Source organism: Orcinus orca, chromosome 9, assembly GCF_937001465.1.
Source record: "Orcinus orca chromosome 9, mOrcOrc1.1, whole genome shotgun sequence".
NCBI classification, from domain to species: Eukaryota; Metazoa; Chordata; class Mammalia; order Artiodactyla; family Delphinidae; genus Orcinus; species Orcinus orca.
The window spans coordinates 105,137,834-105,157,777 of record NC_064567.1 but is presented as its reverse complement, the minus strand read 5'-3'; the positions used below and the strand labels follow the sequence as shown (position 1 = coordinate 105,157,777).

At 40.2% G+C, this 19,944-nt stretch overlaps 1 protein-coding gene and 1 non-coding gene across 2 annotated transcripts in view; both read right to left on the bottom strand.

Moving 5' to 3' along the window:
* SUN3 (Sad1 and UNC84 domain containing 3) overlaps positions 1-19,944 on the bottom strand; it is a 40,379-nt gene that overhangs the window by 5,751 nt on the left and 14,684 nt on the right. Inside the window, exons 4-8 of the mRNA XM_049715186.1 lie at positions 17,189-17,229; positions 15,997-16,168; positions 14,636-14,720; positions 7,195-7,310; positions 5,968-6,135 (exon numbers count right to left, since the gene is read on the bottom strand). Coding sequence (XP_049571143.1) covers positions 5,968-6,135; positions 7,195-7,310; positions 14,636-14,720; positions 15,997-16,168; positions 17,189-17,229 — 582 coding nt within the window. The remainder of the gene's footprint in view (positions 1-5,967; positions 6,136-7,194; positions 7,311-14,635; positions 14,721-15,996; positions 16,169-17,188; positions 17,230-19,944) is intronic.
* LOC117195946 (U6 spliceosomal RNA) lies at positions 19,799-19,905 on the bottom strand. Its single transcript, XR_004475885.1, has one exon. It is a non-coding gene; the product is annotated as a U6 spliceosomal RNA (small nuclear RNA).

The following is a 19,944-nucleotide window of genomic DNA, read 5'->3' as shown; positions in this document are numbered from 1 at the left end:
CTGTTCTGTGCACACTTGAGAAGAAAGTGTAATCTGCTGTTTTGGGATGGAATGTCCTATAAATATAAATTAAATCTATCTGGTCTATTGTGTCATTTAAAGCTTCTGTTTCCTTACTTATTTTCATTTTGGATGATCTGTCCATTGGTGTAAGTGAGGTGTTAAAGTCCCCCACTATTATTGTGTTACTGTTGATTTCCTCTTTTATAGCCGTTAGCAGTGCCTTATATATTGAGGTGCTCCTATGTTGGCTGCATACATATTTTTAATTGTCATATCTTCTTCTTGGATTGATACCTTGATCATTATGTAGTGTCCTTCCTTGTCTCTTGTAACATTCTTTATTTTAAAGGCTATTTTATCTGATATGAGTATTGCTACTCCAGCTTTCTTTTGATTTCCATTTGCATGGAATATCTTTTTCCATCCACTCTCTTTCAGTCTGTATGTATCCCTAGGTCTGAAGTGGGTCTCTTGTAGACAGCATATATATGGGTCTTGTTTCTGTATCCATTCAGCAAGCCTGTGTCTCTTGGTTGGAGCATTTAATCCATTCACGTTTAAGGTAATTATCGATTTGTATGTTCCTTTGACCATTTTCTTAATTGTTTTGGGTTTGTTTTTGTAGGTCCTTTTCTTCTCTTGTGTTTCCCACTTAGAGAAGTTCCTTTAGCATTTGTTGTAGAGCTGCTTTGGTGGTGCTGAATTCTCTTAACTTTTGCTTGTCTGTAAAGCTTTTGATTTCTCCATGGAATCTGAATGAGATCCTTGCCAGGTAGAGTAATCTTGGCTGCACGTTATTCCCTTTCATCACTTTAAGTATATCATGCCACTCCCTTCTGGCTTGTAGAGTTTCTGCTGAGAAATCAGCTGTTAACCTTATGGGAGTTCGCTTGTGTGTTATTTGTCATGTTTCCCTTGCTGCTTTCAATAATTTTTCTTTGTCTTTATTTTTTGCCAGTTTGATTACTATGTGTCTCGGCGTGTTTCTCCTTGGGTTTATCCTGTATGGAACTCACTGCGCTTCCTGGACTTGGGTGGCTATTTCCTTTCCCATGTTAGGGAAGTTTTTGGTTATAATCTCTTCAAATATTTTCTCTGGTCCTTTCTTGCTCTCTTCTCCTTCTGCGACCCCTATAATGTGAATGTCGTTGCGTTTAATGTTGTCCCAGAGGTCTCTTAGGCTGTCTTCATTTATTTTCATTCTTTTTTCTTTATTCTGTTCCACAACAGTGAATTCCACCATTCTGCCTTCCAGGTCACTTATCCATTCTTCTGTCTCAGTTATTCTGCTATTGATTCCTTCTAGTGTAGTTTTTATTTCAGTTATTTTATTGTTCATCTCTGTTTCTTTGTTCTTTAATTCTTCTAGGTCTTTTTTAAACATTTCTTGCGTCTTCACGATCTTTGCCTCCATTCTTTTTCTGAGGTCCTGGATCATCTTCACTATCATTATTCTGAATTCTTTTTCTGGAAGGTTGCCCTATCTCCACTTCATTAAGTTGTTTTTCTGGGGTTTTATCTTGTTCCTTCATCTGTTACATAGCCCTCTGCCTTTTCATCTTGTCTATTTCTCTGTGAATGTGGTTTCTGTTCCATAGGCTGCAGGATTGTAGTTCTTCTTGCTTCTCTCTACCCTTTAAAATTGAAGATTTTTGAGAGGAGAGCACACTGGTGGAAGTTAATTTACCCTGTAAATCTAAAGTTTATTGTTAGGTTCCTTGAATAAAGATTTCATGAGTTCAGTCATTTTATTCAATATAATGAAAATCATAATATCAACACTTAAACTATTTATAAATTAATTTTTTAAAAGAATTGGATACATCATGACTAAATAATGCACTCACAATTTTATATAATATATATTATATATTCAATTATTTCTAATATATATTATATTCAGTTATATATAATATATTCAATTATATATATTATATATAATATATACATTCATCTATATATTGACATATCAATATACATATTTCACATTTTATATATATATGTAAAGTCTCATATAGTTCCTGTAGCCTGTTGAGAGGCATGCTACTTTTATTTCCACCTTCTTTATCATTCTATTTTAATTTCACTTGGTTCATAAATTCACTAATATTAGAGAAAAACAATGAGAAGTAATTTTTCTTACTAAAGGATTTTTGCCTGAAGGATACATCCATAAAATCCCTCTATAATGAGCAGCTGTGCACACTTTTGTGAGACAGGGTTTGATCTGCTCAAATCCAACATAGCTCAACTATAGGTGTCTGCAGACACTGACTGTGGATGGCATCAGGCTTGCATCAAAGGACAGTAGTCTCTGTGTTTTATAACTCCAGGACCATGACATTTAATGGTTTGAATGACACACAAGGCAGGCTGAGCACCCTTGTTTAACTCTGAGCCCTCCTTTGGATAGGAACACGAAGGGATTGAAGTAAGGCATAAACCTCTGAGGAAAACATGGGAGCAGACACTGAGAGAAAAACATCTGGAGATGGCCAAATGGTGACTGGTATAGTGGCCTGGAAAAAACTCACGCTACCCTGGCTGTAGGGGGAATCAACAGCATGCTGGTGCTGATGTTTACTGCAAGGGCCCAGAAAGGGCCAGAGCTGGGGCCGTGCAATGGGGCCCAGCATGAGGTTGAGAGGTCCCCACATCTGAGAGTGGGCTAACTGTCTTTTTAAGAAGCAGTTATACCCTGGTCATCACCCCTGCCCTTGTCCAGAAAAGGATTATCTTTTTCCCCCCAGCTCTAGGAAAGTTGACCTCAGGAGCACCCTGCAAAACTAAGAGGTGAAGGTATAACCTCTGCATGAATGGTGGGCTGTGCACCTCCACACCCAGCACATTGGCCAAGCTGAAACCCCCTGGGCACAAGGTTGCAGGATTCCTGGGGTCAAACTTCTGGATACCACACTCTGCAGTCTCCAACCAGACCACCTAGCCGTGAAGCTCACTGTTGACTTGCCTCTCATGTGTGCAGCAAAAGCCAGCCACCAGACACATGTGGAAAGCAACTAACAAGAAACATGGAGCCCCTGTTAACAAATAGGAAAGGGGGTACTTGGGAGTAAAGATGTGAGGGAGCTAAAAACATGGAACAAAACTGTAATTGCATCCAGTAATATAGGAAAACATATACACTCTAGAAAAAGGAGTATTTATAGAAAAAGAGTCTTAGAATAATCATGACAGCAGAAATGAAAAATTTAGCACAGGGTTTAAAATATAAATTGATAAAATATTCCAGAAGGTGGAACAGAAAACAAAGAAGAAAAATAAGATAGAAAAGATTTTTAAAATAATAGATTAGACAAAACTACAATGAGGTATCACCTCACACCAGTCAGAATGTCCATCATCAAAAAATCTACAAACAGTAAATGCTGGAGAGGGTGTGGAGAAAAGGGAACCCTCTTGCACTGTTGGTGGGAATGTAAATTGATACAGCCACTATGGAGAACAGTATGGAGGTTCCTTAAAAAACTAAAAATAGAACTACCATATGACCCAGCAATCCCAATACTGGGAATATACCCTGAGAAAACCATAATTCAAAAAGAGTCAAGTACCACAATGTTAATTGCAACACTATTTACAATAGGGCATGGAAGCAACCTAAGTGTCCGTCGACAGATGAATGGATAAAGAAGATGTGGCACATATAGACAATGGAATATTACTCAGCCATAAAAATAAATGAAATTGAGTTATTTGTAGTGAGGTGGGTGGACCTAGAGTCTGTCATACAGAGTGAAGTAAGTCAGAAAGAGAGAAACAAATATCATATGCTAACACATATATATGGAATCTAAAAAAATTTTTTAAAATGGTCATGAAGAACCTCGGGGCAAGACAGGAATAAAGACACAGACCTCCTAGATAATGGACTTGAGGATATGGGGAGGGGGAAGGGTAAGTTGGGGCAAAGTGAGAGAGTGGCATGGACACATATACACTACCAAACATAAAATAGATAGCTAGTGGGAAGCAGCCGCATAGCACAGGGAGATCAGCTCGGTGCTTTGTGACCGCCTAGAGGGGTGGGATAGGGAGGGTAGGAGGGAGGTAGACGCAAGAGGGAAGAGATATGGGGACATAGGTATATGTATAACTGATTCACTTTGTTATAAAGCAGAAACTAACACACCATTGTAAAGCAATTATACTCCAATAAAGATGTTAAAAAAAATAGATTAGATAAGTCAAATCCCCAGGATGTGGACATGAAACCCCCTGACAACAATTGTGCATTAGGCGTGGCCAGGAACCAGGTTGGAGCAGATGAGCAGTGCTCCAGAGGATATCTTTAAAAAATAAAAAAGAAATTATTTATAAAGTATCTGACATGAATGGGCAGAATGGGAGGATATTTACACATCTGAAGAAGAGGTTGGAAATGTTTTCATGATAGAAATATAGATAACTAAGCAAATTAAATTAAAATGAGGCAATTATCCTCAAGAACATCAAAATTTTCATATAAAGAAAATAGTATTCCAGTGCATTGTATGACTCAACTAAAACAATATTGTTCACAGAGTCACAGTGAAAATGTTGGCTATGGATTGAAACTGAGATAAGCCATCTGGCAGTGTCTCACACATGAAACATGGATTCAGATCTAGCAATTCCGCTCTGTGGCACAAACCCAAGAGAAATGAAGCCTGAGGTCCACAGAAAACCTTGTACACAGCTCCTCACAGCAGATTTATTCATAATAGTCAAATGGGTGGGAACCATTCAAATGTCCAGCAACTGATGAACGGATCAATAAAAGGGGTCTATCTATATAAGAAAGTATTATCCGGCAATTAAAAATATGAAGTACTGACACATTATAACATCCATGAACCTTGGAAACATGCTGAGTGAAAGAAGCCATTCACAAAAGACCAGTACTTCCCTGGTGGCGCAGTGGTTAGGAATCCGCCTGCCAGTTCAGGGGACACGGGTTCGAGCCCTGGTCTGGGAAGATCCCACATGCCATGGAGCAACTGGGCCTGTGTGCCACAACTACTGAGGCTGCACTCTAGAGCCCGCAAGCCACAACTACTGAGGTCTGTGTGCCTAGAGCCCACGGTCTGCAACAAAGAGAAGCCACCACTCGCTGCAACTAGAGAAAGCCTGCGCACAGCAACGGAGACCCAAAGCAGCCAAAAATTAATTAATTAATTCATTTAAAAAAAAAAAGACCACGTATTATATGATTCCATTTTATACAAAATATCCAAAATAGGGAAAGCTACAGGTACAAAGTAGATTAGTGGTTGTCAGCGGCTGGGGGAGTGAGGTGGGGGATGGGAAGTGACAGCTAAGGGGTGCAGGCTTTCTTTGGAGAATAGTAAAAATATTCTAAAATTGATCATGTTGATGGTTACACAACTCTAAGTTGTGTACTAAGTGTACACTTTACATGACTGAATCACCAGAGTGTGAATTATATCTCAATAAACCTGTTTGGTTTTTTTTTAAGTTAAGACGTAAACATTTTGGGAGAATGGGAGAGGCATGGAAGAGAACTAATCTCCATTTTCCATTAGAGGAAGTCAGTAGATAATAATCAAAACTGAAAAATCAAGGAATAACAGTAAAAGCAAACATGAAGTCAGTAATGACATAAGCAGCTAAGACTGTTGCAAGGGGAAGCTTCCAGAGAGTAAAAATTGAGGTGGGAGAAGTGGGACAAGGGAAAATCATGTTTCCTTATAAACATGGGAATGTTTCTTTTTAAATTATACTCGTATAACTTTGATAAAAGTAAACAATAGAATTAAGTAATAGTAATCATCTGGTCCAACCCTCTTACTTTGTAGATGACAAAACAGAGATCCAGGAAGTAAGTGATTTTCTCACAGTGATACAAATGGTTAGCTGCACAGTTCAGATGAGATCCCAGTTCCCAATTCCTAACCAATCATCTACTATAACCCCTTCTGAATGAAGATTTAGACAGCTTCTCACATAGACAGAAAATTCCTTGGGTGCGCTGGAGATGTTTCCTGAGGGAGACACCTTCTCTGAGATGTGCTCCATGGTGACAGCAGTTGGTATGATCTTCCTGGCAAGCTTGATTAGGGCATGACCCTGGGAACCTGGAAAGGCCCAGCACTTCCCAGGGTGGACATCCGGCTGGGAAGAAAACACTGCATTAATCTTTTATCTGCTTATATAAATCCACTCCTACAATGTTGGCCAGCTAATCACTATTGACCAAAGAACTTGCTTATGCCTATAATATGAAGGCACTGTGTGGGATGTATCAAACAGGAAAGCTTCCATGATACCCATAGTTTTGGTTGTGCTGATGTCAATCAGAGCCTTTTATTGTGTGAGTATGTTTTCTTTTATTGCTCTAACTAGACTGTAAGTTGCTACAGGCAGCTAGTTGGTATGAGTGGTGAAGGCACTGGTGAAGACAGTGCTGGTGGTGGTAATGAAGAGGGTGGTGGCAGTCACTGTGGTGACAATGATGGCAGGTGATGATGGTGATGGTGGTGGTGATGGTAGTAGTGGTGATGATAATGGTGGTGATAGCGAAGCTGGCTATACGGGTGGTAAGGAAGAAAGATGATGTCTACCATTTTCTAGATCTAGACTGTACTCTGAAGTGAGATCTATACATTTGCCACTGAAGGTATTTCTAAACTGGAAATAAATTCAGGTGTGTAGTTATAGTTAAGAAGAACTGTACTGTCAGTTGGTGTCTAATGCCTTTTGAATTGAACTGAAATGATAGTGAAAATCTTACTTGGAAATTTCTCCTATTATAATTGGACTTTATAAAAATGTGTTGGCCTGAACAGCACATAGCACTGTACTTGCACTTAGGGGTCATGCATCTTCAACAAGTGTTTGTTGAGTGACTGAAGTTTTCAGTGGAAAAGGAAGACCACAGAATCAACTTAAAGAAAAGATATGGAATGTGTATGTTTTATTTGAGAAGTACATACTGTAGTTCACTGATCTTAGAATAATAAATAATTATTAATTAATTAATTAATCATAGTTCATTGCCCATAAGTAGGAAATATTTCACGTATTTTGATGACTGTAAAAATGCAAGAGTACCGTTTCAGTTTCCCTGACAAGTTCAGAGTTGTTGCCATTTCAGACATTAAAATTTTTCCTGATAAGTGATAGGAACAGAACGCTAAAATATAAACAGGTTATTTTAAATCTAGCTTTTACCTGGAGAATGATATCTGGAGGCATTTCATAATTTAAGAACCCAATCCCATGCCAGTAGAGTTTTGCTTTATTATCTTTGTAACTTTCTGAGGTCCCAGCTTCAAGAACAGAGGCTCCTGAAATTATCAAATAATTTTTAAAATTAAAAAAATCACACAATTCAAAACACCATTTAGATTTTAATGTTGTTGGGAAACTATTACTGGGCAACTTACAAATAAGGTAAAATTCATACCAGGAAACTGATAAGAAAAGTATGACTTTCAGCTTTCACTACCACTGAAATTTTGTCACTTTGAGAAAACCATTCTTACTCTGTGTGGTTTCACAAAACTTCTGGAACTGATATTACAATAAAAAATTGAAATCTGGAGCAATTGATTTAGACATGGAAATATGTGTACTGTATTTATTAGCTAAGGAGACATATGGATCCCCATACTTCAACAAGTCATGTGATAAATAAGCCCAATTCAATCAAAAACAAAAGCAGAATGACCAGCAATGTCATAAATGTACTAACAAGTTGTATTCATAACAGCCATTCTGCAGATTTATTGAGCTTTCATTTTAATCAAAGAAATATAAAATATACTCATCAAATATTATCTCTTCAGGTTACTTCATTTTAGAAGCAAAATGTATCTGATACATAAGAAATAAAGAAAATGCAAATCACTTCCTTAAATTCCATCTGGATATCACAATACAACATTAAAAAGACACATACGTGGTGAATATCAGATCACCAGTGCCTTTTCTAAGATGGTAGGATTTGAAATAGTGAATGTACCCAGGGATGCAGGACTTAGCAAGTAGAAACACAAGATTCCCAGTTAAATTTTAATTTTACATAAACTATGAATAATCTTTTAGTACAGTTACGTCCCATACAATATCTGGGACATATACTAAAAAATTGTTTGCTGTTTACCTGAAACTCAAATTTCACGGAGCATCCTTTATTTTACCTGGCAACCCTGTGAGTACCTTGTTTTTGAGTGCTGACACGGTCTGCTTGGTCAATGAATTTTCCTGCTGGGCTGACTGGTTGGACGGGAATTAAACTTCCACATACTGATGTGAGGACTGACCCCACCCCAGCCATAATCTAGTTCAGAAAACGCTAATTGTGGCAGGTAGGGTTTTTAAGTAATTCAAATTCACTTTTCTCATTCTCATTTTTTAAGTTTCTATTCAGCTTTATTGAGATATACATACTACCCAATTTACTCATTTAAAGTGTACAATTCAGTGGTTTTTAGCATATTCACAGAGTTGCACAACCATGACCGCAATCAACATTAGAACACTTTCAATCAGCACCCAAAGAAACCCTATTGCACTCAGCGGTCACTCCCCCGAACCCCACCTCATCCCTAGGCAATCACTGACCTACTTGCTATCTACATTTGCCTATTCTGGACCTTCTCTCTTGCTGTCTCTTTGTAGTCAATCGCAGTAGTAGCCTTTTGAATATGGCTACTTTCACTTAGCACAATTGATACATTTGAGCTTCCTGGCAGGTATAATGAATGTGTTCCTTCTTATTGCTGAGTAACATTCCACCATATGGATACATCACAACTAGCTATTCCTTCATCTATTTCCAGTTTTGGTGACAATGAATAAAGTTGCTGTAGACATTCTCAGACAGGTTTTATTGTGAACATAAGTTTAAACTTCTCTTAGGTAAATATTGATACATAGAGGTGGAATTGCTGGCTCATACGTGTTATGTTTAACTTCATAAGAAATTGTCAAATGTCATACCCTAGTGAAGTAAGTCAGACAGAGAAAGACAATTATTGTATGTTTTCACTTATATGTGGAATCTAAATAATAAAACGAGTGAGTGACTATAACAAAACAGAAACAGACTCATTGATACAAAAGAGCAAACTAGTGGTTACCAAAGGGGAGAGGGCTGGGGGGAGGGGCAAGATAGGGGAAGGGGATTAAGAAGTGCAAACTATGAAGCATAAAATAAATAAGATACAAGGATATAATGCACAGAACTGGGAATATAACCAATATTTTATATGTAATGACTTTAAATGGAGTATAAGCTATAAAAATATTGAATGACTGTGTTGTACACCTGAAACTAATGCAACATTGTAAATCAACTATATTTCAATTTAAAAAAAAAGAAAGAAAGAAATTGGCAAATGGTTTTCCAAAAATGGCTGTACCACCGTTACATTCTCTCCAGCCCCGTGTAAGAGTTCTGCTTGCTTTCCATTGCTGCCGCCATTTCACGCGTCAGGTTTTGTTTGTTTGCTGTTCTAATGGGTATATCTACATTTCACTCATGGATACTAATGATGAGCATTTTTTCATGTGCTTTTTTGACATGTATATATCTTCTTTGATGAGGTGGCTTTCAAATCGTTTGCTCACTTTTTATTGGATTGGCTGTTTTCTTACCATTGAAATTTGAGTGTTTATAAATTGTGGGTATAAGTCCTTTGTCAAGTATTTGGTTTGCAATCCTGTCTCCCAGCCTGTGAATTTTCTTTTCATTCTCTTCAATGGCTTTTTCCAAGCAGAAGTTTTAAATTTAGATGAAGTCCAAATTATCCATTCTTTTCTTTTTCCGGATCACATTTTGGGTATTGTGTCTAAGAAATCTTTTCCCAACTCAAAGTCACAAAAACTTTCTCTTATTTTTTCTTCTAGAAGTTTTATAGTTTTAAGCTTTATATTTAGATCATACTTTTTACATTTAACGCATTTTGAGTTAACTTTTGTAAGGTGTGAGCCAAGGTTTATTTTTGCATACGAATGTCCAACTCTTCCAGCACCATCAACTTGCTTTTTCTCCTTTGTCAAAAGTTAATTAGTGTGGGACTATTTCTGGACTTTTTATTATGTTTCATTAATTTAATCGACATCACATTCTCTCATTACTGTAACTTTATAGTAAGCTTTCAAATCAGTGTGAGTCCTCCAAATTTGTTCTTCTTTTCAAAACTGTTTTGGCTATTTTAGAAAGAGCTTGTAGATTTCTACAAACAATCATGCTGAGATTTTGACTGGGATTGTGTTGAATCAATAGACTGGTTAGGAAGAATTGCCACCTTACCAATATTGGTGCCTCTAATACACAAACTTGGAAGATCTGTCCACTTTTTTAGGTCTTCTGTTATTTCTTTCATTAGTGGTTTTTTGTTTTTTTGTTTTTTTTTGCTTTTAGCATGTTTTTCACTGCTGTTGTGAATAAGACTGTTTTTAAAATTTATTTTTCCAATTTCTTATTACTAGCATCTAAAAATTATATATATACAGTTGAACTTACTAACTTCACTTATTAGTTCTAGTAGATTTTTTGATGATTCTCTACATAAATCATCATGTTGTCTGTGAATACGGAGTTTTTTATGTCTTCCTCTCCAATTTGCTTGCTTCTTTCTTCTTTCCCTCTCTTCCCCTCCCCACCCCCACTCTTCCCTCCCCTTCTCTCTCTGATTCTTGTCTTAATTTACTGTTAGGAATTCTAGTACAGTGTTGACTAGGACAGAGTATAGTTCTTTCATCTTCTTAGTTAAATTTATTCCTAGGCATTTTATTCTTTCTGGTGCAATTGTAAATGGAGTTGTTTTCTTTATTTCTGTTTCTGATAATTTGTTATTAGTGTATAGAAATGCAGCAGATTTTTATGTATTAATTTTGTATCCTGCAACTTTACTGAATTCATTTATTGGTTGTAATAGTTTTTTGGTAGAGTCTTTATGGTTCTCTGTATATGGTATCATGTCATCTGCAAATAGCGACAGTTTTATTTCTTTTTCTCCCATTTGGATACCTTTTACTTCTTTTTCTTCTCTGATTGCTGTGGCTGGGACTACCAATACTACATTGAACAAAAATGGTGAGAGTAGGCATCTTTGTCTAGATCCTGATCTTAGAGGAAAGTGCTCAGCTTTTCACTGTTGAGTATGACGTTAGCTCTGAGTTTGTCACATATGGCTTTATTATGTTGAGGTGTGTTCCCTCTGTACATACTTTGTCTTTTTTTAGTAGTTGCTCTGGCAATCTTAATACACATAACTAACCTTTCAAAGTCAATTTAGAGCTAATATTTTACCAAGAGGTCCCTTTAACTTCACCTATTGACCTTTCCTTAAGAGTTGTCCATCTACATGTATTAAAACCCCATCAGCTAATGTTATAATTTTTCTTTTCAACAGTCATACCTATTTTAAAGAACTTAAGAAAATTGTCTCATAGTTATAGATATTTGTCATATCTGTTGTTCTTTCTTCTTTCCTGAAGTTCCAAGTTTCATTTTGGTGTCATTTCCCTTAGCCCTGAAGAACTTCCTTTAGCAGATCTGTTGACAAAGAAGTCCCTTGGTTTCCCTTCATCTAAGAATGACTTCATTTCACCCTCATTCTCTTTTTGTTTTTTTTTTTAATTTGGTTGCACTGGGTCTTGGTTGTGGCAGGTGGGCTCCTTAGTTGCAGCACACTGGCTCCTTAGTTGTGGCATGTGAACTCTTGGTTGCAGCATGCATGTGGGATCTAGTTCCCTGACCAGGGATTGAACCTGGGCCCCCTGAATCGGGAGCATGGAGTCTTAACCACTGCGCCACCAGGGAAGTCCCTCATCCTCATTCTTAAAGGATATTTTTACTGGATCTGCATTGGCATTTCCTTTATTTCAGTGCTTTACAGTGTAGTTCCCCTCTCTTCTGGTCTCCTTGGTTTTCGATAAGAAATCTGCAGTCATTTGTATCATTATTCTCCCACATTAATGTGTGTGTTTTGTTCCTCTAGCTGCTTTCAAGACTTCCTCATCTTTGGTTTTGTGAAATTTATGATGTGTCTGGATATAGTTTTCCTTGACTTTATCTTGTTTCTGATTTCCTCAGTTTCTTGACTCTATAAATTTACTTTTTTAACAAAATTTGGGATGTTTTCAGCTATTATTTCTTCAAATAAATTATTTTTCTGCATTTATCTCTTATTTGCTTCTGAGACTACAAGGATGAGAACGTTAGACCTTTTCATATATGTCCCATAGGTTTCTGAAGCTGTTTCATTTTTTTCAAAATTGTTTCCATTTTTTCCCACTTCTTCAGATTGGATAATTTCTACCGATCTTCAGTTTCACTAATTCTTTTCTCTTGTCATTGTCCTATTATTAAGCCCATATAATGAATTTTTTTGAGGTGTTGTATTTTCATTTCTCAAATTTTCATCTGGTTATTTTCTATAGTTTCTCTGTCTTGGCTGAGAGATCATATCTTTTCATTCATTTTAGCTGTACTTACCTTTACCACGTGAAGCCTAGTTACACTACCTGCCTTCAGAGTCTCTGTGTGATAATCCAACATCTGTGTCCTGATGGAGTGGGTTGGCATCTGCTGGTTCTCCTTCCCCTTGCAAGTTGGTCACATTTGCCTAGGTCTTGGTATGTCGACTAATTTTGAACTGTATCCTAGACATACTGAATATTATATTGTGAGACTCTGGGTGCTTTTGTTTGTTTCATCACACAATCAACCAGAAATGTTCAGACCATAAATGCCCCTCCTTTTCTATGGGAGGTGGTAACAATCTCAGTTCCATTTTCAGAGCCTTTACAATAGGCATGTTCTGCCCATGTGCCCCTCAGTGGACAGTCTAAGACCCGAGCTGTGGCTAAATCTTTGTCAAAATCTCAGAGCCGCTGCTGTGCTGCCGTGGGTCCATCTCCGTGAAAGAGAAGCTATGAGGCAAGCTGGCAGCAGGCCACACACATGAGGTCAGGGCGTCTGCTCCCCTGTCCGGCCTTCTCAAGCCTTCCTCCTACACTCTCTGGCCAACAGGACTATTTTGTTCTGGTTCTTTCTAGAACGGTGGAGTTTCTCTCATAATTTTAGTCACCCACCGCACTGTCACCACCTTGCGGCTCTGTCACTGCAGCTCAAGCCTCAGCTCAAGCTTTGAGAGAAAAGAAAAACAGTAAACTCACCCCCGCATGGGCCACATTTCCAGCCTTTTACTTCCCTCCACAATCTGCCTCCTTTTGTTTACTTTTCATCATACTCAGGTAGCTGCTTTTTATATTTTGTCCAACTCTTTTAGTTGTATGTCATCAGCAGGGAAGAAAGGCTACCCTGGGCTTTTCTCCATCTCATCCTAACCAGAAGCTGGCTGTGCATCATGCTAACATTTATTCAGAAGCCATAACGTTTTCTGCCATTCCTTGTTTTACACAGGGTATCTACGGACCTTTGTCATTATGGTTTTTCCAAATGGAATTGCACGTATATTTAACAGAATAGGAAGAAGGCATCAAAAGGCTGTATCAGAATGCTAAGACTCGGACTTCCCTGGTGGTGCAGTGGTTAAGAATCCGCCTGCCAACACAGGGGCCACAGGTTCGAGCCCTGGTCCAGGAGGATCCCACATGCCACGGAGCAACTAAGCTCATGCACCATAACAACTGAGCCTGAGCTCTAGAGCCCGTTAACCACAACTACTGAGCCCACGTGCCACAACTACTGAAGCTCACGCACCTAGAGCCCATGCTCCACAACAAGAGAAGCCACCGCAATGAGAAGCCCGCACACCGCAACGAAGAGTAGACCCCGCTCGCCGCAACTAGAGAAAACCTGTGCACAGCAATGAAGACCCAATGCAGCCAAAAATAAATAAATAAATTTATGCCCAAGGAAACAAACAAAAAAAGCATTCTGTGAGTTACCTTCCCACCTTATTTAAGCTCATGCCTCTCAGGCTTCAGGGAATTCAAAGTCAGACGTCTGTCCTTTTGCTCTGTCTCTCAACACACACACACACACACACACACACACACACACACACGACTAATAATCATGCTGGTTCAAATGTTCTCTGCTCCATGCAGGACACAAATTTATTTCCGCAATATTAGTTTGGCTTCTGTCACTTGATAAAAATTAGCGCTCCTCTGTGTGCTTTGTATTTCCCCCCTCTTTCTCTTGCATCCTTTCCCCCTCCTCCCTCCCACCCCCCCCAATGCTTCACTGAGCACATGGTCATACACTGCCACAGGCAGGGGCTTCTAGGCAATATTAAGATTAACGATTCACAGTCTAAGCACTTAAGAATATATTTTTGGAGGATACTAAGAACATTACATACAGTCTTGAGACACTATCACTGAATCGCTAATAATGCATTTAGATTAGTCATTAGTAGTCGTTTTAGTATATAGAGGATAGACTGTTATAATGCTTGTGACGCATCCCCAGCCTCCCTGTGCAGGCGCACCTTCTCTGTGGTGCTTTTGCCTACACATCTGCACTCACCCACAACCATTTCTATTCTCCTCTTTACTGTCTAGGTTTGTTAGTTTTTCCTCCCTCTCCAGTTACCAGATAGATAAACACCAGATAAAGAAACACAGAGGACATGGATGCTTTTGAAGCCTCGACTTTTTATATTGACCTTGTCACTCCTTTACTCACCTGCAGACTTAAGGGCGTAATCGGCCATCTGGACTTGATCTCCTCTCAACTTTTTAAGTACATAATTTACCAAGTTTGACATTTCCTGTACAAATTTTAAAAAGAGTTTCCTGTTAACAATCTCTGTCAACTGCTTGAGTTTTGACAATTTACTTTGTTGATTTGGACCCAAATTCCCTAATCTGCAAAATGATAACAACACTGAACATTGACCAAGCTGCAGGTGGAGCCCAGCACCGCATACAGATTCTTAACATCACCTTCCCAGGTCAGTGGGCTCGGTGTTTCTCAGGCAGCTGAGTTATCCAACCTGTGATGTTCGGCTGTTCACCAAGGCCACAGAGCAAGGCTGGACTTAAGCCCCTCCTGAAGGCCTGACAACTACTCCATCATGCTGTTACGGTGGGGCAGTCAAATGCGGATGCGTGTGACCTGCTGGGTGCCCCTTATAGTGTCTCTGCTTAATAATAAAGACTTGAATGTTCTGTAACTATTTGGTTAAATATATATTTTTTTTTTTTTTTTTTTTTTTTTTGAAGCTTGTGGGATCTTAGTTCCCCAACCCAGGATCGAACCTGTGCCCCCTGCAGTGGAAGTGCAGATTCCTAACCACTGGACCGCCAGGGAATTCTCTGTAGGTATTTGGGGATCAAGGCAGTTTACATAGAGTACGTGATTGCTTGTGTGAGAAATTATTCATCATTTGGATTAATATTGGGTTCTTGAGGATGTTCTGAGTCTAGAAAAGCAAGTGTTCTGAGAGAACATAACAGTCTGAGTTCTAACTGAGGAAGCACTTTGTCCCAGGGCCGTGGCAGTGGGGGCCTTGAGGCAGTGGTGGTCAGTGTCAACTTTCTGTGTCTTTCAAAAAGCAGAACCTAAGGAAAGGAAAGAAGCTAGTGCTAATAAGGGGGGAGAAGAGGCAAAACCAATCTCTTTGGTCTTCATCATAATGTTGCCCGACCTGGTGCTAAGTAGGTCAAATACACGAGCTTTAGGTCCCTGAATAAAAATATTTTACTATTTGAGTATTTGTGTATGGACTTTCAGAGACTATCATTTCTAAATGAGCTTTTGTTTGTCTTCTTTTGTTTTTAACTGCAAAATAAGACAGAATCTGTTACTTATTTGGGTGGGAAGTCAGTTTTCTTGAAATACAAAATCTTCCCTGTGACATAGCAATTATGAAAAAGTGTGTTTCCAGGGGCAAGCTTTAGTGAATGTAAGCTACTGACGGGGAAGAATTTTCAAGAGGACACAGACCACACCCCAGCTGTCACACCATTCCCCACTCACGTAAGCTGTGGATGTGACAACTGAAGGTCGGACGAGCCCCGCCTCCCTGCCAATGCCCACATCACCTCGTCCACAACTTCAGTGTGGTCCCAGCCTTCAGCGGAGTCTCCATCTGCAGTCCAGCTGTAACTGTGCAGACCATCCCGTATATCTCTAAGTAAGGCCTTCAGAACATCTATTTCTTCAATTAAAAATAGAATTTCACGTAAGTTGTTTTCCAACATCTGGCTTTCCTTCCTGTGAATGGAGACCCTCACTGTGAAAGGAGGAAGCGGTGGGCTCCCTGCTGCCCCCCAGGGCTGGGCTTCAGGGCCAGCAAAACAAAGAGGTGCTTTACGTTGCAGAAGAGAGAAACCCCAAGTGAGGGGCGCTCAGGAGATGCCCCTTCGTCTAAAGCACTGCCCTTCCCTACATGTGAAAAGCAAAGGCTTTCAGGGAAGCTGTCCTGAGGACATCCCAGGGCTTGGGGCGTGCTCTGTGTAGGCACGTCCCATCCCTCCCTTGGTGAGTGCAGCCACCCTGACCTGAGCTGGGTGATCTCACAGTGTGGATCTTAAATCCCCCTCTCACCTCCTTAGGATGGGGAACACCTTGTACTTTGAGTGGGGTACAGAGCTGGAGATTCCCAGACAAGCCCTGAGACTCTGTGGACCAGCCTCGGGTGGGCGAGGCGGGGGGCTGGAGGATCCAGCCATGGGTGGAGGTGGGGGGCAGCTGCCTTTCACCAGCTCCAGGGTGCAAGATTTTACTTTCCAAGTATGGACTCTGCTACTTGTACAGTTTGAAACTTATTAGAAAGAATAAGAAAATGTCAAGCCAATAGGTATTTCTTTATGCTGAAAAAAATGGAAGCACTACTTATCTAGTATTTTCTCCCAATTTGTGAAACAATATAAAATTTTGAAGAAATAAAAACTTAAATTTTGGTGTGTTTGTAACAGTTTTTATTCCATGCAAAAACATTGTTACAAAATAATTTTGTGTCCCACTGCACTTCCCAGATCAGTAAACATATTTTAGAATTATTTTAATGGCTTCATAATTCTCCATTCCACATGTTTAACCTTCGACCTGTTTTTCTCATCTTGGTTGTTTCCTTTTTTAAAAAAATAATAAATAATATTGAAAGCACCTCCCAGTGTATATTTCCTTAAAGAATGATCCACAGAAGTAGAAATTAGTTTTATAATTTTACAAAAGCATTTCAGTGTTTGGACCCACACCAGAAAGTCCCACACATGAGAACATCTCACTCACTTTAAAAGTTCCAGTTGCTCTTTTGGCATTCGAAGCCTGGCCTGAAAAAAACAAAACAAAACAAAACAAAATCATTCCAAATCCTGCCTACTCAGGTGGAGTTATGTTTCCTATTTGTAAAGGGGAAGGAAATCACACTGCCACCCTCGATAGAGACGTGTGGCAAGTGGGACCCACAGCCTCTAAGACACCTGCATCTTCCTGCAAATAGTTATATTTAGAGGAGATGCGGAGGCATCCAGACCTGGGGTTTGTTCCTGTAAACAGTGAGGGGCATCCCCTTTCTCTGTAAGGAAGCCGATGACTGGATTCCATTAGCATGCCATCAAACACATTGCAGGCCCTTACCTCATGCCGGCAGGGTGTCCCAACAGGATCATCTCACGTTTGAACAGGGGGTGCCCAGCCAGGCTGACGACGTTGCTGCCGTTTAGGATGCACATGGGGCGTGGCAGAAGAGGTCCACATGGGACAGCGGACAGAGGGTCTGCTCCCAGGCTGCAGCCCCTGCCCACCCAGCTTCCTTCTGCCAGCTCCTCTGTGTGCGAAGTTCCACGAACCTCGTGGGTTCCAGGCTCCCCCACCAATGGCTGCAAACCCAGCAGCTTAAAATGACAGAAGTGGATTCTCTTACAGCCCTAGAGGCCAGAAGTCTGAGATCAGGGTGCCAGCAGGGCCACACTTTCCTCTGAGGCTCAAGAGAGATTCCATTTCTTGCTTCTTCCACCTTCTGGAGGCTCCCAGGCTTGCTGTGGCTGCACTGTCCCCACACGCCCTTCTCCCCTAGGTGCTTCTCCTCTGTGTGTCTCTTATCAGCTGTGTGACACGTGTCAATGGGTTTAGGGCCCATCTGGGAAATCCAGGATGACTTCATCTCAGGAGCCCTAATTACATCTGCAGAGACTCTTTTTTCCAAATAAAGGTTCCATGCACAGGTTCTGGGGGTCAGGCCATGAAATAGCTTCTTGGGGGTCACTTTCAACCCACTGCAGTGACCAACCATGAGTTATCTGGGAAATAATGTTCCATCCTTCTAAACGGACAAGTTTGCTTTTTGTTTCAAAGACTCTGACTTCCCATCAGTTTGCTCTGCCCAAATGGTGCAAGGCAGGAGGGACATCTCATCCACACTGTTGTGTGACAATGGAGTGGAGTGGAACACAGCACGCCACACAGTAAGCAATTACCTCGCTTTTGTTTTTCTGCTGAGCAATTTAATTTTTAAAAATATTTTATTGGAGTATTGTTGTTTTACAATGTTGTGTTAGTTTCTGCTGTGCAGCAAAGTGAATCAAATTATACATATACATATATCCCCTCTTTTTTGGATTTCCTTCCCATTTAGGTCACCACAGAGCACTGAGGAGAGATCCCTGTGCTAAACGGCAGGTTCTCATTAGTGGACAATTTAATTTCTTACAGGCTCTCCTCAACATTTTTATTTTGATGTGGATGTGGATGTGGGAGCTTATTTTTGGTAGGGAGAAATTCTTATTTCTAGTTTTTCAGTTTCTGTTTGAATAGGTTTCCTGTCGGTAGAGGAAGTGTGTTGCACTTCTGTTACTTTTTTTCTGTTCTAACCTTAAAAGAACATACAGAAAATATGCCTTCATTAATTTGCTGATAAATAAATTTGAGAGTTCTTTGAAAGCTAACATTTTCCGGATTTTTAAAAGCATTTTTATTTGCCTCATTTCCAAAAGGATTTTAGGTGGCTTCCACTATAGGAGCAAATATAGTATAAAAAGCCATCAGACCAGGGCTTCCCTGGTGGCACAGTGGTTAAGAATCTGCCTGCCAATGCAGGGGACACGGGTTCCAGCCCTGGTCTGGGAAGATCCCACATGCCGCGGAGCAACTAAGCCTGTGTGCCACAGCTACTGAGCCTGCACGCTAGAGCCCACGAGCCACAACTACTGAGCCCGTGTGCCACAACTACTGAGCTTGTGCTCTAGAACTCGTGCTCCACAACAAGAGAAGCCAACACAATGAGAAGCCCGCACACTGGAACGAAGAGTAGCCCCCACTTGCCTCAACTAGAGAAAGCCCGCGCACAGCAACAAAGACCCAACACAGCCAAAAATAAATAAAGTAATAAATTAAAAAACAAAAAGCCATCAGACCAAAAAAAAGTGAGGAAATGAATGTGAAGAGAAAAGAAGGACTGGGAATGGAAGATAACACGTGAAAGATGGGTTGGCATCCACAGAGAAAAATGAAAACCTCAAAGATGCAGCAGAGGCTGCTTTGGGTACAGCTGGTGATCCATCCCTTCCACGAGGGTCCTGTGATAAGAATGGTGCTGGGGCTCCTAAGAACCTTTCTGGAGCTTCCTTCCGGGCAGGTGTACAGAGCCCCATGGAAGGTTAGGACAGATGTCCAGTGCCTTCAGTAGGACTGCACAGCATCTCCAACAGAGCTCCTGATGAAACACCTGCTGCCTGACCCAAAACATTCCCATTGAAGGAGGACCAGTTGGCATCTGCAGTCAACTGGACAGGTGTGGAATCAACAGCCTCCTGAGAAATCACAGGGCTGAGTAGAAAAGGCAGAGAAACAGCTGTGGGCAGGGCCACAGCCTTGTTAGTCACTGTTAACTATTTTACTCTTAAAAATACAGACGCCTACATGAATCTGCTAGTCATCCTTGCTCAGGGGCCATGCTGATCTTCTCTGTACTGGTCCACTTTTTGTATGTGCACTGCCTCGGTGAGCACTGTTTTGTTTTTACAGGTAATGTCGACTGTGACCCAAAG